Source organism: Alosa sapidissima, chromosome 17 (assembly GCF_018492685.1).
Source record: "Alosa sapidissima isolate fAloSap1 chromosome 17, fAloSap1.pri, whole genome shotgun sequence".
Taxonomy (NCBI): Eukaryota; Metazoa; Chordata; class Actinopteri; order Clupeiformes; family Clupeidae; genus Alosa; species Alosa sapidissima.
In genome coordinates, this window is record NC_055973.1 from 26713532 (window position 1) to 26731349 (window position 17818).

At 40.2% G+C, this 17818-nt stretch overlaps 2 protein-coding genes across 2 annotated transcripts in view; one reads left to right on the forward strand and one right to left on the reverse strand.

Moving 5' to 3' along the window:
• Positions 1-5810, reverse strand: part of lmbr1 (limb development membrane protein 1) — a 49585-nt gene extending 43775 nt beyond the window's left edge. The window contains exons 1-4 of the mRNA XM_042068889.1: positions 5537-5810; positions 2273-2345; positions 898-937; positions 21-160 (exon numbers count right to left, since the gene is read on the reverse strand). Coding sequence (XP_041924823.1) covers positions 21-160; positions 898-937; positions 2273-2345; positions 5537-5599 — 316 coding nt within the window. The 5' untranslated portion in view covers positions 5600-5810. The remainder of the gene's footprint in view (positions 1-20; positions 161-897; positions 938-2272; positions 2346-5536) is intronic.
• A 229-nt stretch (positions 5811-6039) lies between these two features.
• On the forward strand, positions 6040-16705 carry nom1 (nucleolar protein with MIF4G domain 1). The gene is made up of 13 exons (XM_042067294.1): positions 6040-7077; positions 7159-7377; positions 7457-7569; positions 8081-8218; positions 10927-10984; positions 11126-11449; positions 11999-12109; positions 12721-12891; positions 13389-13510; positions 13736-13868; positions 15067-15198; positions 15634-15743; positions 16023-16705. The coding sequence occupies exons 1-13, from the start codon at positions 6307-6309 to the stop codon at positions 16198-16200; spliced, it is 2580 nt and encodes an 859-aa protein (XP_041923228.1). The 5' UTR covers positions 6040-6306; the 3' UTR covers positions 16201-16705.
• The last annotated feature ends 1113 nt before the right edge of the window (positions 16706-17818 follow it).

A 17818-nucleotide genomic window follows, 5' to 3' on the forward strand; every position in this document is an offset into this window, starting at 1 on the left:
TGTGAGTGAGGGTTACTGACCATGTATGAGAGAGCCATTGAGCCACTGTATGTAGTAGTTTCTGGGCAGGGAGAGCAGGATCTCATTACTGATTATGGAGAAGGGCAGCAGCAGAACTGCCCCACCTGATATGGCAAGAGTGAAGGTGCACAGGTAAAGACTGACAGAGGGAGGAAAGGAACAGACAGACAGACAGACAGACAGAGAGAGACACATATGGATAAAGACATAAAGACAGATAGACAGATAGACATATGGATAAAGACAGATAGACAGACAGACAGACAGACAGAGAAACAGACAGAGAGAGAGACAGAGAGACGGACAGACAGATAGATAGATAGATATAGGACAGACCAATCAAATAGATTGATCGGACAGACATACAAGACATCAATAGAGGGATTGGATAGATTGATTACATAGATAGACTCATAGATAGATTGATTGATAAAAAAGATGAATAGGAATAGGAGTGACAAACAAACGGATAGATATTGGGTGTGGAAAGAAAGCAATGGGGAAAAATTGAAAAAAAGGATGAAAAGAAATAAGAAAGACAGAGAAAGCTTAGTTAGTGAGAATACTGATCTGTATTAGTGTACAACTAATAATTAATACAAGTCAAGTTATATAATAGACAAATCATTGTTGATAATTTAGATTTAGCTCTATACTCTACAAACAGAGCATTAAGGCCTACGCCTTACAGAGACGTTAGCTTGTACATGTAAAGTACAGTAACTCTGTTATGGTGTTAACTCTGTTATGTCTAAATTGTTTTTTTTAGTGGACATATTCCACCCAGGCCCTGCAGACACACAGTGGGTGAAGTCAACACACACACACACACACACACACACACACACACACACACACACACAAAGCTACACTCACGATATTCTGTTGACTATGGCATCTTCATCTTCATGGTCATCTGTGGATAGATACCCAAAATCAGACATTGCAATGTAAGACACATCAGTGGATATGGATAATTACGTCAGGCACAAGCTACACTGTTCAACCTACAATGATGGATGTGTACCTATGTGGACATCACACAGTGTGCCCAACCCTCTGTGTAATCTGGTCAAACTCATAAATACATGGACACAAATAGGTGAGCAATACAGTACCGAAGTGTGACGTTCCGTTTCCATGACGGCAGTTTTACTGGATCTAAACAAACTTTCGATAGGATTGCATGTAGACATGTGCCATCATTTCTACCTCATAAATTACTTTTAAATATAGGCTATAGCCATTTAAACTTGCCTTACTTGCTAGGCAGCAGCTTAGTCACATAACAAGGATTCCCTGTCAGGTGTAACAGTAACAAACAAAATTCCAGTGAAAATTTTACGTCTTATCAAAGGCTGGCGGCTCTTAAGAGTGACGTTTTTTGCCTAAAAAATAAAGCCGGGACATGCAGGCTGTGAAGCTATGTGTCTTCTACAGAGGAAACCCATGCTAAAATAAAATCAATTTGATGTTGATATGAATTAGTTGCAGTTTGTGATTCTTACAGTGTAGAAAACGTATACTAACATCATGGATATAATTTAAATAATTTAAATAGATTTAGAAAGCCACTGCTATGGTTGCCACTATTGTTAGATTTATTTGTTTCGATCCAGTGAAATTGCTATCTTTACAATGCCACATCATGGCTCCGGTGCTCTAATACTCTGCAGCAGTTGACAACATGCTCTTATTTTCAAACATTCAGAAAAGTCTTTGTGTGGAATGCAAAGACACAGTGAAAGACGGTACATATTGGCACATATTGTCCACTTATAAACAGCGGGTTATCAGAATATGATTTAAAAATAAACAGAAAAGAAATAGAAGTGATCCACAGAAGAACCCAGAAGCAATGTCCCTCCCTCTCACCAGTGTGTTTCCTCCTTCAAAGTCACAACACACCTGGGAGGAGCGGAGCGCCTCACCTTGGCCAAATAACCTGAAACCGAGAGACTCAACCCAGATTCCAAGCGGACTGTGTTTCCCCAGGTGATAGGGGAAGTGCAGCAATCTACTTTTTTAAGCCAACAAGGGTGTCCTGAAGTCGCTCATGAGGACATCAAAGAGTTGAAATCAACTTTTTTTATTAAGTGATGTTTTCTCTTGTGTACGTTTGTGTGTTTTTGCTTTTGTGTGCTTCGCATTAAGACTGTCAAGTGCAGATAGACAACATGACTTGTGGAAGGAAAGTGTGGTTTAGGTGTGGGTGTACATGTGCCATTTGTGTGCAAGAGGGGGCACCTACCACTTTTTCTCTTGTAGCGGGTGATGATGCAGTAAGACACAATGTACAGCACCGCAAAAAGAAGGAAGCAGATCTGCAGAGCAAAGAGGAAACAGGAAGTGAGAAAAGCCACAGGTGCCAGGGGTTCATAGAGCCAGGGCATGAATATGCTTAGTATAAGTATGAGTAGTGCTGGGGACCTTTGGCACGACTACTGTAGACGAGAGAGAGAGAGAGAGAGAGAGAGAGAGAGAGAGAGAGAGAGAGAGAGAGAGAGAGAGAGAGAGAGAAAACGTACTTATCCCCAGTTTCCAAGAAAAGATGACACATGTGAATATTATTTTATTATATGATATTATTACAGCGTATAAACAAACATTATCTCATTACATGACACGCTAATATTACAGCATAATTACGCTGTAACTACACATCACAGGCATTAAGCAGATGACATGTGAGTGATGCGTTATCATGTAGGCTAATGCAAGGGCAGCAGGAGGTCTGGGAGATCTTGTGTTCTGCACAGGCAGGGGTATTTTGAGCGCAGATTTTGACAGCACAGATAGACGCCATTGGACGGGGGAGCACCTATGACAGCCTGTCAAGCCGATGAGTCATGATCAGATTACCCCGACTCAGGCCTCACAGAGACGGGCACTACTGTTCTCCCAGAGAGGCTGCATCCCAAGTCTCAAGTCACAGCCATACAAATGCAGATCAGGGGGAACCATCGCAATTAGTTGACACTAGTGAACATTCCAATAATATACCTGACAATGGTGCATCTTATTCAAACTTCACTTTGTGAATGCAAGCATTGATCGCAACAACACAAAATGACAATATTTTCATCCGAACCTATTAGTGAATGAATTGTACAGACAATTTCTTTGAGAAACAAATATTAAATTCAGAAATAATACAGTGACAGGCACCTAAAATATCCCAGAATCCCAACTGTCTGCCCCTGCAGATGTTTCATAGCTACAGTCATGCACAGTTCTAAGAGCATAAGTGACTCAGCCATTTTTACAATCAGTAGACAAACCACTGACTGGAATAGGTTGCATGCATAGGTTGTAAAAATGGATTGCTGCAAGGATATCTCTTCACAGCATGTAGGCCTGCATGGGTCCACTCAGTAATTCTACATTGAGCATATGTTGCCCTCACATTGCCAGCCACAACACCACACTGTGTGTCAACAACACAAGCCAGACAGCTTCTCCTTCCTCATGTAAAGAATTTAACACCACATGAGCTTAGTAAACAAAAACAGACATGCACGTAGCAGCTTTCTTGTTTGGGTGCTTTGCATAGTATCCTAGTAAACAACAGTCCTCCTATACTAAGATCACAGATAACAACGGTCATGTAGCCTATTTAGTCTGGGAGCTTGAATTTCCCCCAGGCGGTTCGTGCATTAGGGTACATATTTCACTAAAACCTTTGAGGGCTCTTATGATTTGATTAGTTTTAAAAACATTTTTTTCTTCACGAATTTTACTGCATACAATTACGAATCTTTGCCATAACACAAAATAGGCTTATCATAACATAACAAGACCGAGCGAATGAATGAGTGAAAGAATGAATGAATGAGTGAAAGAAAAAATACATAGCCTGAAGCTTGGCTGATTGCTGTCAAAATACCCACATGCACTTTTAGTTCATGAAACAACTGTTTCTAAAACCTGTACTTCAATGCACTGACTACTGGTGATGACAATTTACTGACATAAGGATGTCTGAGAGGTATGCTGGCATCTCAAATTACAAGCAGCTCCTCACACAGAGTGTTCCAGGACACAACGCCACATAGTTCTGCTGCATGTGTGTGGGCGTGCTCTGCTTTTTGCCCTCTCTAAAGAAGTCCTTGAAGTTCTCAAAGTGCCCTGGGCATGGAACGCATCTATTTTGTGGGGAGCAAGGTGAAAGATTCTGGCTATTTATAAAGCGAGAGTGCGTTCATTTGCTGTCACATGCCATGTGATGCGGGATGAGGACTTTGATATCCACACGACGCACTTCACTTACTATGGAAACGGAGTGAAAGCCGAAAATAGCAAGCCCACCAGGGTAGTTTCATTAAGAAGACAGGTTTAAGCCGCGTTCGCCCACAAGTTAACATGTTTACTAGTCAAGGAAACAGATCATGGGATTGAAGTGTCAGCAACTGTAAACAAGCTATCAACCTAGGCAGGGCGTTTTAATGAGGCTCGGGGCTTGGTTAATACGAGTCATGCAAGAATGAACATGGAAACTGGATACTGTCTACTCGGATGAATAGGCTATTAAATATATCATTATCGATTCTCACTACTTCAATCGTGGTTTAAACGGGATGACACATTCATGCTCGACAATAATCTAGCGAGCTAATCTGTAATATCTAGTCCAAATAGATTTACCATTCTTTAAGGGACAGTATTCGGCAACTTCCCAGAACACAAAACAACGACCGGTGCAAGTCAGCTGTGTGTTCGTGAGGTTGAAGTGTTGACAGCTAGCTTGTTGACACACAAAAACTCTAGATTTGTCAGATATGATAACTAACTTACGTTAAGTAATAACTTTAATTTAACTGAGTGATAGTCACAACTAACGTTAATTCAATTTAAACATCTACTCAATTAGCAAAGAAATGTCGCCAGAATAGATGAAAGAATCAGCTTATTGAATGTTAATGTTACATATCGATGTAACGTTAACGTAATGTAGTCAGCATTCTGACAACAGGCTAACATATAACGTTACAGTACGTTAGACAGCTAAGCACAAGAGGCAATTGTCGTTGCAGATTAATAACAAAGATCCTTGATTACTAGCTCCTCTTTAACCCTCTCTGTTAATAACTCGACATACCAAAAGGTACGCTCAGTCTTAACGTAACGTTAGAACCTTGAGCAACAAAAAACACATAACAGCATTACAACCACATCACAGAATGGCTTTAAAGACACCACATAGCTAAAATGCTAACGTTATCTTTGCCAACATAACAGCTAACGTTACTGTTAATATTCTCAAGAAAGTTAGATACAGGATGTCCAGTGTAGTAGTAGAATAATATGCCGTTACACCACAAGTGTAGTGGGGCACGGTGATATTTAACGGTAACGTTAAGATTGTTGACAAACCCAGTTACACTGTCTGTTAGCCTTCTATTTAAGGATACCTTTCGCTGATACCTATCTGTTTTCGCCTTCGTGTTAACGCAAGCTAAAGTTAGCTTATCAGCTAATGTTAGCTGGCTAACTGCTAGCAAGCTTAGCTACTTACAATGTATTCCCGAACTTGACTGTGGAAATTTTGTTCTCTGATGGTAACATCGTCGTCTTCCATTCTTCATATTGGATATATACGCATCACTTACTCATAAAACTAAAATCAACATGGTCTTATAAAATAAGTTTCTTTAGCAATATTGGGTTAAATGGTTGAGAATCGCCCTGAACAATCCGTTAGCAACATTGACAGACTCTCATTTGCTCAGTTTTGCACCGCCAGAGAAACGACTCAAAATAAATGACATCATCAGACCACGACAACAAGAAACGCCCAACCGTTGTGAACTGAGAAGCATTAAGAACCGGAATTGTCTCCGTTTTACTCTATAAAATCCGTTTAATTAACTTGTGCCCAAAAGTAAAAAAAAAATGTTTGGAATATTTTGTCAAGTGTAAAATTCGAGTGTACACATTTAAGCTTACATTGTGCATATATTGGTTGACGGTGATTGCTCTGAAGATGTGTATGCTTGATATCCGGAAATAACATGAGAGGTTAATGTCGTTGACTTCAATTGAAGTGGTCCAGTGATGGCGGCCTCCTTACTGTCACACATGTCTTATAAATTATCTCACAGCGATTGTTGTATTTGCCAATAACTGGCGTTGTGGTGGCCTTTAAGCTGTTTTCATGAGATACGTATGTTATTCTGACTCAGAAATACATTAATTGAACTACAACATCATCTGTTAAATTGCATTTCGAAGAGGGGGACACTTCTCAACTAGTTAGCTAGGCTACCTTACATAGCTATCGTAAACATGAAACCAAAGGCAAGACAAGGCAAAAGGAAGGGAGGTAAGTTTAATTCTGACGATAAACTACAGCGGTACATGACATCAGTTAAAGATTATGTTGAGAGTAAAGGGGGTGTAACGGGTACAGATAATGACCAAAGGTATAAATGTGTCATGAAGAAAAGTCGAAAAGAGATGCGTAAGGAGAAACGTAAAATGAAGAAAGCTAAAATGAGAGACAGTCATATGAGAAATGCGCTGTCTACGGATAGCACTAAGGTGCAACCGGCCAAAAGTAATACACTGAAATCGGAAAAGAAACAAGACAAAAGTTTAAAAGTCGACGCCACGAAAGCCACTGAAAACACCAAGCTCTCTCGAAATGCTGGTAAAAACCAATCAGACAATAAAACTGAAAAACCACACGTGGACTCAAAGGACATACTGGCCCAGGAAAGGAAACAATACGAGTTTAAGCTAAACGAAAGGAATAAACAGGCTTTAATAGATGCCAACGTCGAAGAAGACAGAGAAATTAAGAAACTGGAGAAGCTTCTTGGACTCAACAGGAGAAGGAATAAACAGACTCTTCCTCAGTCTTTTGCTGAAGATGGGCTTGGTTACATTTTAGGGGTTTTGGATTCAGGTGCTGGGGGAATTGACGACAGTGATGATGAAACTGCTGTTGCCAAAGCAAAAGGTGACTTGGAGAACCCAGAGGACAGTGAATCAGAAATGTCAGGAGATGAGGATGATGGTGACAGTTTAGAAGATGCCCTTCAGGATGATGAAGATGAGAATGAAGAGGATGATGAGGATGAGAATGAAGAGGATGATGAGGATGAGAATGAAGAGGATGATGAGGATGAGAATGAAGAGGATGATGAGGATGAGAATGAAGAGGATGATGATGAACAAGAGGGTGAAGTAGAAAGGATGGATACCATTGAAGAGGAAGATGAAGAAGAAGATGAGGAGGAGGAAAATGAAGAGATGGAGGAGGACGATCCAGATGACACTAAAGAAGATGATGGAGATGTTGAAGAAAACCTCAATTCAGAGGAACAGAGTACATCTGAAGAAAGTAGCAAAGTTGTAAGTCCTTCTAATTATTTCCCACTTTGTCAGTATTTACATTTTGTAAGTTATTATAATGAAACTTTTGTTTGCGAAGGCCACTCTGCCATCAGGAAAGTACATCCCCCCTCAACTACGAGGGTCTATGGACAGTAAGCGCAAAGCGGAGCTGGAGAAACTCAAGAAGACTGTCAAAGGACTGGTAAACAGGTATGCAAAGGAGTATGGAGCTACTACTGTTCTGCCACATCACTCTCAATTTTCTCTATGTCCTTAGAAAGAATGGCTTGAATCTGTTCTTTGAACCCTAAAATATGCCCCATATCTCAGAATTTTAAAATCTATTAAAGAACTCGTATTCCTTTTTTCCCCTTGACTTGAATGACTCGACACATTATATTGTGTGATTACATTGCAGAAATATCTTTTTGCATTAACTTAATACTTTCAAATCGATGTTGTGTTTTGTCACATACAATTATGCAAAGTAAATTGTAGTGAAGTGTTTAGTCGCCTTACTCCAATGTGCATAATTTATGTACAAAAGCGCACAGTACATAAAACATAAGAAATATTTAAAATATACTAGATAAATCTGACTGTGATATGTACAGCATTATAAGTGGGTTTAGCAGGAGAGCAGATGTAAGTGATTTGTATAGTCTTGTAGCCCAGGCATAGTACTTTAGTGACAATGCGATATCTCTGTTGCAATTGGTAGACTGAGTGAGGCCAACCTGGCATCTATCAGTGGACAACTGGAGGAGCTCTACATGAGCAGCAGCAGGAAGGACATGAACGACACCCTGACTGATATTCTGCTGGCCGCCTGCGTCTCTCCCTCCCTCATGCCCGACAGGTATTGATTTTAAAGCTGTGGGTTTTGATCTGTTTTCTCTTTCTGTTATCAAATAGCCTTGTGGAGTTGGAACTCAGAATTAGGCTCAGGCGATCACCAATGGCATTGCTACAGGGATGCAGGTGCAGGAATCAGGATGTAGGTTTACTTTGCTGAATGTGAATGAAAGTGAGATAGTTGGAGTCAGGAAGGAGGACCGTGGATCTTTGCATTCAAATGCAAATTACATATATTTAGTCTGTTTTTTTTTATGATGAAGAGTTTATGGATATTTGGCCCAGATAGATTTACTTGTATTTGTCCATGAAAGGCACTTTTGGGGGAAAACACTCCTCCTTACCACATACATAAGTTACATTATAAAACGGATAGTTCCGGTCCTTGATTATGATTGGTTGAATCGCATTCGATGTCATTGTATATTTTCCTGATATAGCACGGCTGAGACCGCATTTCGTTCTATATTAATGCGCTTACAATGCATATCGGTTACAATTCAAAGTTGCTGAGCAACAATTCCGATAAGAAACTACTAGCGGTGGAACTATTCTATGTGGACTCTGCCGAAGAATGGACATTTGCAGATGACATAGCTTTTAAATTTCATGATTATTTGTTTATTTTGTATCAATTTTATGTATCAATGTCCTACATGTGGTAGCCGTTTTATAAAAGCAATAAGCCCCTTGAGGCCGTTTTAAATTGTGAATATAGCACAGCTGAGGGTTGTTTAACGGCACTCCGCTTCGCTTCGCTCACTTTGTGCCTAACATCACCCCTCAGCTGTGCTATATTCACAATATAGAACGGCCTCTCGGAACTTATTGTTTAAGTATATGGGTATAGTATAATCATCCCACTCCATAGAGGTTCGTTTTGTGTTTTTATTTTACTCACAAATGTAATGAACAGTTTTTGGCTTCATTTCCAATCTTTGGCATTGTGTTGCAGATAAGTCTTTGCCTAGTAGTTCATTTTAATGGCTAAACATTTTTACAGGTTTTGCCTATTGCTTACACACTTTTTGCAGAATTTGGCACATTATGTCAAAACTCTCTACACACAGCTTTAGACATAGCACTTGGAGATAAACAACGCACATGCCAAAATGAAACACTGCAATCAACACTGCAATCAAAAACCCACAATCCATTCTAAAAATGTAATTGCAACAGAACCATACACACTGATGTTTTATATAACACACTGCAGTCTTTGTGTTTCCATTTTTATTGTTATTTTGTCAGACTCAGTCTTCTGTGAAACATTTGTTTTAACAAAGGTTTTTACAAAAAAACAAACATTCTTACAGAAATAAAGAAAAATAGAATCACAGTTATCAATGCAATATTGTAAGTGAATGTTCAAATCAAAAATTTAGCAACAAAACAAAATTAAAAAGAAATACTGGAGAATTAGCTAGTGAAAAAACCCAACATATTTTTTTTTCTTTGTGTGTGAAAGTCCTCGTCGACATCGCAGGTGATGTCCTCTCAGGCTAAGCAACGGGGAAAATATAACCTTGCGTGCCATATCCACCCTTGAACTGATCCCACCTCAATGTCTGCATGCCCCTTCCATTGCTTGCAAAAGTGGCATGCAGGTATGTTGTTGGTGGTCATATACTTTTCACTGGCACACTGAAAATAATTCTTCAATTGGGTTTAGAAATGGGGAGTAAAGGGCAAATACAGAACTGTACACGGGTACTCAATGTAAAAGTACACACTTGAACAGGTACTCAATAACTTACCTGAAGTCTATTTGTAGTGCTAAGCCTCAGACTGATTGATCAGTTTTCTCTGTAAGTGTTTTCAGGTATGTGTGTGGGTATTACCAATTACTAGATATGCTTAGCCTGGCTAGCGCCACCACTTCTCAATGAGACGTGGTCTGGGAACCAAACGTTCATTTTCTCGTATTTGAAAAAAATGCCCAGATCCGTTTATTGGGTGCCACGGATGTCTATCAAATGCGTCTGTGCATAGCTCATCATCGTCTTGCTTTCCCACCTGTTCTGTGATTGGTTCCCTATCTCAGGCGAAAATTTGCTCCATGGTCTCCAGGCTGCCTTAGCAGCGTGAATCAAATCGCGCGCAAGGCAGTATGGGAACACCCAGGCTAAGATATGCATGCATTTTCAATGGAAGTGTTTTCCCAATGATAACAGGAAATGTCATTTTTGAACAAAGTGTCTAATGTAAGAAACCGTGTGTAGTTTTCACAATAAATGTGTTGCAGAATTGCAAGCAATGAGCAAAGCAGAAAATGTGTTTAAGCTATGGTTACACAGTGTTTAAGGTATACTACAAGAAGTTAAGGTATTGAAGCTTTAGTCTAAGCTTTCCTTTTCTGTGTGTAAGCAATGGGCAAAAACTGTAATGCTCGTCTTCGCCATTTGATGTGTTTTGCCATGATGCTCATCTGATCACACATACACAATATGCTTATGTGTTCACCGGATATGGTGACTGCACATAGAATTTGAACACATTTGAACAGTTATCTGCTGAAAAGTACTCGTTGAAGTCTGTGTCTGTTTGGGAGGCCAGTCAGTGGACACTTGGCCTTGTCTCTATAGGGGACAATGGGGACTGCGTCTTTATAGGGGAATATGTCTGTCAGTAGAGGGTAAATGAGGACAGACAGAAAGAAGTGTTTTAAAATGTAACAGCTGGTAAAGAAATGCTCTCTTTAATACTCAACAGGCTTCTCATGGAACACATTCTACTGGTCAGTGTGTTACATTACACAGTGGGCCTGGAAGTAAGTTTTGTTCCAAGAAGCCTATGTTTTAAATAGTTATAATAATAGGTTTAATTATTCATTTTAAAAGTATTATACAATGCTCAATATGCAGTAACAATGTAAACACATTCAAGGAATGGATATTTATTTATTTCATAGGTAGGGGCACAGTTCCTGGAGACGGTGGTCCGCAAGTTCATTGAACTCTACAAGCTGCCCAGAGAGGGCAAGGAGTGTGACAACCTGGTGGCAATGGTGGCTCACCTCTACAACTTCCAAGTGGTGCACTCCCTCCTTATCTTCGACATTCTCAGGAAGCTGGTTGGGGCCTTCTCAGAGAAGGACATTGAGCTAGCACTCTTCCTTTTGAAGACGGTGGGCTTTGCTCTCAGGAAAGATGACCCTTTGGCCCTGAAGGAGCTAATCACAGAGGCCCAGCACAAGGCCAGCGATGCAGGGGCCAAGTTCAAAGATCAGACACGGGTAATAAAGATTGCAACAGAGGCTCTTTGCTTGGAAAAAGATTTTAATGCAGAGCATGAATCGATGTGTGATATTGTCGTTTATTTGTTTACTACACATACTGTGATACATTATCGTTAAACCTTGATTTGGTTGTTGAGTGGGTTTGTGACAAATTATTGCCTGTGCCGATTACACAAAACACTGGAGTCGTAGGAGAATCCCCAAAGAGTCTTGATATGCTAGAGTTTTGGTCATGGAGTGGAATTTCGCAGACAATACATTGTCTGGTTGTCTGGGTGGTTCCCGACCTTTCATATTCGAGCACTGCACTGGAAATGTGTTGGTTACGACAAAATCATGGCAAAATCGGCTAAAATCATATAATCAGCACAGGCCATCTGATGTATGGTTTCTTCCCTTAAGACGATTCGCCACTTAAACTAGGTTGATGAAATGTGTGAAAAAGAACCACTGCCGACTAGTTGTGATAAAATGTATTTTTGTTCTTTATGTCCAGTTTTCCTCATGCACTCATTGCTGATTTGGGCGCTTTCTTTGCACATCTAGGTGCGTTTCATGCTGGAGACCATGATGGCCCTGAAGAACAATGACATGAGGAAGATTCCAGGCTACGACCCAGAGCTTGTAGATAAACTGAGGAAACTCCAGAGGACACTGGTGCGTGAAAGCTGTGTTTGATTACTGTATTGATTATGGTAATAGTTATCATCATAGTCAAATAGGCCATTTTAAACTGTGGAGTGTAGTAGACTGTGGGCTTTTTGAGCACTAGAGGGCAGTGTGATTCCACTTTCACCGTGTCTTTCCTTAGACAGCCCAAGAGCCACCAACAAATGTCGAAGCTACAATAATGCTGCCAGTCAGCCAGTTTAATGAATTTCTAATTGATTCACCTACAGTGCAGCCAATAAAAAGTCCAACCAGAAAGGTTGATGTGATGTATTGATGCTTTCCCTCTCAATACCAGCACTATGATAGATATGAGGGAAACTTGTTTGTGAATGCATAAGTATCTGTGTGATCATGTTTTTCAGTGTTTGCATTATCTTTACAAATTATTGCTATTGGATCGATTCACTCTGTGTTAAGTTTGTTATGGATGTGCGGACATCCATGATGGTTCTCTTGCAATTACTACTACTGGTAATAGCTTTAATTTCCTTTTTTATAGAACTCTCTTATGGTTTTTACACGTTGCCTGTTGCCAAGACTGACCCGTCATTACCTAACTAATGTGATTTATTAACGGTAGCCATTCCTCTGTGCAGATCCATCGCACTGCATCAGGCAGTGATGTGAAGCTGAGGGTCTCTCTCGAGAATCTTCTGGAAGCCGATCAAGTGGGACGTTGGTGGATTGTTGGTTCATCATGGAGTGGGGCGCCCATGATTGGTGACCAAAGTAGCAAGACATCACAGCAGCCCACCTCGGCAGGACAGGTATATTCTCCGTGAATTGAGAAGTAGAAAGATACATAAACCAAAATAGTGTTTTTGTATTCAAATATTCATGTATTGTTCAGAGTAGGTTTCACCTTAATGAAGTTCTAGGCAATATGTTACTGGGAGGTTAGTACAGGTAGGCTGTTTTTTTGTTATGTTCGCTGATATATTTCAAATCTACTTTCAGCGTTCTATATACTATAGTTTCAGTGTTTCTTAGTAAAAGAAGGATACAACTTGATTCACTGGTTAAAACAATGTAGTGTTCATTGCTGTATGAATTCCAGCTATAGTGATATGAAATGCATGGTGTCTCATCCGGATGTAACACACAAAGCAATTGTGTTCCCTACATTATGGCAATACTGCTTTGTATGGCTTGATTGGCAACTCAACATGTAGGCTACTGCCTGTAATTTCTCTAAAAGGGGGTCAGATACAGCAGGCTTAGTTTTACCTTGAACACAATCCAGTATTTTATCCTCTGCCTCCAGTTTAGCACTAAGGTCCTGGAGTTGGCTCGGAAACAGAGAATGAACACTGACATCAGGAGGAATATCTTCTGTGTCATCATGACCAGCGAAGATTACCTGGATGCATTTGAGAAACTTTTAAGGTAAGCTGTTTTGTGTTGTCTTCCTTACATTTTGAAATCTAGTGGAATGTCTGAAGTGGTCATGAATTAAGCTCTTAGCTTAACTAACATAACGAACTAAGCCTTTTTGAGTGCAATGTTTTGTGAAAAAAAGGTCACAAAATATGCCACAAAAAAATATTGTGGCTCTAACTTCATCTGAAGTGGTTGGTATGAGTCCATGTGCTCGTTTTCTCTCTTACTCAGACTTGGGCTGAAGGACCAGCAGGAGAGGGAGATCGTGCACGTCCTCATGGACTGCTGTCTCCAGGAGAAGACCTTTAATGGGTTTTATGCCGTTCTGGGAGAGAAGTTCTGTTCTCACGACCGCCGGTTTCAGGTACGCAGAGCTTGGCTTACAACTGCCGTGTCACACTTGCTGCCCCTCAATGGCAGATTTATCCCATCACTGTCAATCTCTGTCTTAATACTATACCTTCATTTGTCAATTTGATCAATCAGCAAGAAAAGTTGCAGATGAATCAGGGTCTACCTAAAGGGCTAGTTGTATGACTCATTTTGATGGTTAAAATTTAAGACTTAAAAGATTAAAGAATATATTAAGATATAAAAATGGCAAATGGTATCTGTGTCCTGTGTGCCAAAAACAGCATTACTTTCATATTGTGTCCCAGTACCAGCTCTTTAGAATTGTTGAGCTGAGAGAGTTGACATATCAAAAATAAACTGAAACAGGGCCGTTCCCAGCCTACATAAAGGGTCTGTGTGAGTGTGTGTGAGTCAGTCTCTCTCTTTCTCTCTCTCTCTCTCTCTCTCTCTCTCTCTCTCTCTCTCTCTCTCTCTCTCTCTCTCTCTCTCTCTCTGTCTGTGTCTCTCTGTGTCCCCTGTTTTCATTTTGTGTATTCTTTACACCACCCCAACAAAGGCAACAACACCCCCCACCTTATTCTTTTCCCACCTCCACTGTGATCTCTGATAAGCGTTGTCCTCCACTGACTGCTTCTAAAAGGCGTCCCTGTATTACTGGCGGAAGTGAGGGAAGTTTGCTTTTCCCGACCAAAATGAGATGAAGGTGCTTCCAGTTGTAAAACAGTTTCTGGTAATGACACCTATTATAAATGATCCTTGTTTCTCACAGTGTGAAAGAAACCAACTGTGAGTTCTTATCTCAAGGTGTTAATTTAGATAAGATGATGATGGCCATTACAGGCCATCCTCTGATGGCAAATATTGCAAGCCCTTAGCCAAAGCAGTGAAGTGGATGTGGCTAAGCTGATAACTTTATAGAATATGAGTGCTCTAATGCAGTGGTTCTCAAACTGGGGGTCGCCAAAAATATTGGAGGGGTCACGAAATGATTTGCAGTCTGGATTAAAGACATTTTCGTAAAGGTTTTTAGTCAGAGGCTGCCATTGACATAATGCCTTTGATGCCCATCTCACAACATTTCGAAACCAAACTCTGCCGGTTAGAGAAAAGGGGGTCGCGAAACTTGGCCCATGTTTTTTGGGGGGTTGCCAGACAAAAAGTTTAAGAACCACTGCTCTAATGTTCTAATTCATGAGTGTCCTTTCCAGATGACCTTCCAGTTCAGTCTATGGGACAAGTTCAAGGAGCTGGGCAGCCTCTCCAGCACCACCTTCAGTAACATAGTCCAGCTGGTCACTCATTTCCTGCAGAAGAAGAGTCTCTCTATCTCCATACTCAAGGTGCAGCCCTAACACACTTTAATGAGTGGTTGTGTGTGCATGTGTGTGGTGCTTGTGCATGTGCGTGCATATGGCTATGATGAGGTTTTTACTGAGTGTGCAGTCAGTTACTGTTCTTGCATAGGTTTATGGTCCTGTAAGATGCCTGTCTAAGACATGTACCTGAGGCTTACAAAGATTTTATAGATGAGGTTTTACCAATTACTATGTTGGATCACTGATATTGTCCTGTGTACACCTCTCCCATCCTCTTTCACTCAAGCTTCCTCTCTCCCTTCCTCTATCTGTCAAAACTATTTCAAAGTTGCCATGATTCTTTGTTTTTTCTCTATTAGTTTACAAAATGTGCTTTGATGTGTAAATGGCTTACCTCAGCAGTGAATCTGACATCTCGAGCTCAGCCTAACTATGTCCTTTCTTTTTTCTATTTTACAGGCAATTGAGTTTGGGGAACTAGACAAGCCAAAGGTGAAGTTCTTGCGTCAGGTTCTCACTAAACTCCTAAAGGAGACGGAACCAGAGGATCTGAGGAACATATTTGGAAGGTATTGATCTTTGTGAATTTGCTTCTACATCTACTATTTCTATTTTATGTTAGTCATGGATTTTTTTTTTCATGTTTTCAAGTCCTTGCTTTACCAAAAATACCATCATACTCGTGTGCTCAAACTTCAAACAAATTAGATTACCTCCAGTATTGGCAGGTTTAACCAGTGCATGGGCTGCAAAACTAACTGTCAACACAGTGCTAATCATCCCAGGCATTGCAGCTTGTACACTTGGCCATAGAATCAGTTCCCTCATTGTTTTTTTTGTCTCTCCAGGATCTCGGGAATTCCCAAGCTTGGAATGCTACGGGAGGGCTTGAAGCTTTTCATCAGTCACTTCCTACTGAAGAATGCCCGGTCGCTGGGGAATGCTGAGCAAGCCAAACTCCTGACCGAGCGAGCAGAAGTGGCCACCAAGGCCATGGAGGCCAGAGAGGCCAAACTCAAACTGTAAAACATGTCACACCCACCCAGGCACCCACAGACACAGAGACTCTCAGAAGAACTAAAGAAAGAGACCCTGTTCAGGCTGTCTTTCATCCATCCATCCAGGACATATGAACAAAGACAACTGTTTATCCAAACAACCTGTTTAGACACTTTAGAAAACAGTTCTAATGGCTCTTTTTACAATGGGGGGAAATGAGGAGTGTAAATAATGGACATTTTATTCAGTTTTTGCCGTTTAATTTACGGTAAGGGACGTATCTTGTCACATTGTATAATGCATGTCAACTGTCATCTGACATGTAGTATATTCCTTTTACAGACATGTAGTTTATTCCTTTAGTTTTATAAGGAAATGCATTGATTTTCTTAGTCCAGATATTGACCCCTTTACAATATTGACCCCTGTTAGATGTGGCCTTCTGGAAGTATGTTTTTCAATAATTATTTTAAAATGCAAAAAATGTATTAATATTTGAAAATATTTTTTATTACATTGTTGTGCATACATTCATTGCTGTGAAACTCCTCAGTAAGTCAGTGGTATATCACACAGTGATGCCATGATACAAATAGAAATAACTGATAAAATACCTGTCATTTTGATTAAAAGTCTGGAAATATTTCTTGGCCAAGGGTACACATCATGTCTTATGGCCTTAGGACTATTTGATAAATGTTAAACAAAGAAAGAAATACATTCCATATGCATGTAGGAATGTATCTAGGTTTACAGATGGTAATATGTCCTTCAGTATCAGTGCCCTTTTAGATTCTGGAGAGTGGCCTATAGAGGCCACTGGAGAACAGCTACAAGATTAAGGCCTTAAAGGTACTTCAGCACGAACGGAACCCACATTGATTTTATAAGTGCTTTCAATACAACCAGCCGCCGTAAGACATGTCTGGTATGCAATTTATACCTCTTTTTGCGTTTGTTTTATATGCTCAACAGTGATAATAAGAAAAGGAAGCTAGCTTATCTCTCATAACCTCATACCTCTGAGTGTATTCAGGTCTAATATAAACATGCCTATGTAGTGAGCGGCCTTGTGTATACTGTTTTATAGATTTATCATAATACCATTCTGTATGAATCGCTATGATAACAGCATGTGGAAACACAAAAACGGAATGAAATGTGACTGGTGCACCAGACATTTATTGAAGGAATGTGTTCATTTTATTTGGGCTAAAATGTTCCTTTTAACTCAGACCTGTCGACTGACTTACACAGCAATGTGTTTTTCATTGGCTTAATGCCCCCAAATGATGTACGTACGTACGTATGCCTATTGTGGGTTTGGTTGATTAGTTAAAAATGATTTATCTTTATACTTTTTTACTTATTTATTTGCTTCATTGCTCAGGATTGAAGTACATCCTTTCATGTTCTGGTCCCAAGGTTCAGATAGTCCATTATACTTTCCTTTTAAAAGCAGATGCCTATTTGCAGGCTACATCTTATTCTGTGGTTCTTAGTGAGGATTTCAGAAAGTGTTCCATTGCTAGATAGAAGTTAAAAGAACTGCTCTCATCCCTACCATTCAGGTGTGAATGGCTCTCCCTCAAGCACAGTGAGACTCATTGTGCTCTGCCCTAGCTTTCCCCTCTGCCACAGTAGT

Coding starts and splice junctions, on each gene's coding strand:
- nom1 (XM_042067294.1), top strand. CDS start 6,307: ATGAAACCAAAGGCAAGACAAGGCAAAAGGAAGGGAGGTAAGTTTAAT. Junction 10,985..11,125: donor ATTACACAGTGGGCCTGGAA/GTAAGTTTTGTT, acceptor TTTATTTCATAG/GTAGGGGCACAGTTCCTGGA. Junction 12,110..12,720: donor GGAAACTCCAGAGGACACTG/GTGCGTGAAAGC, acceptor TCCTCTGTGCAG/ATCCATCGCACTGCATCAGG.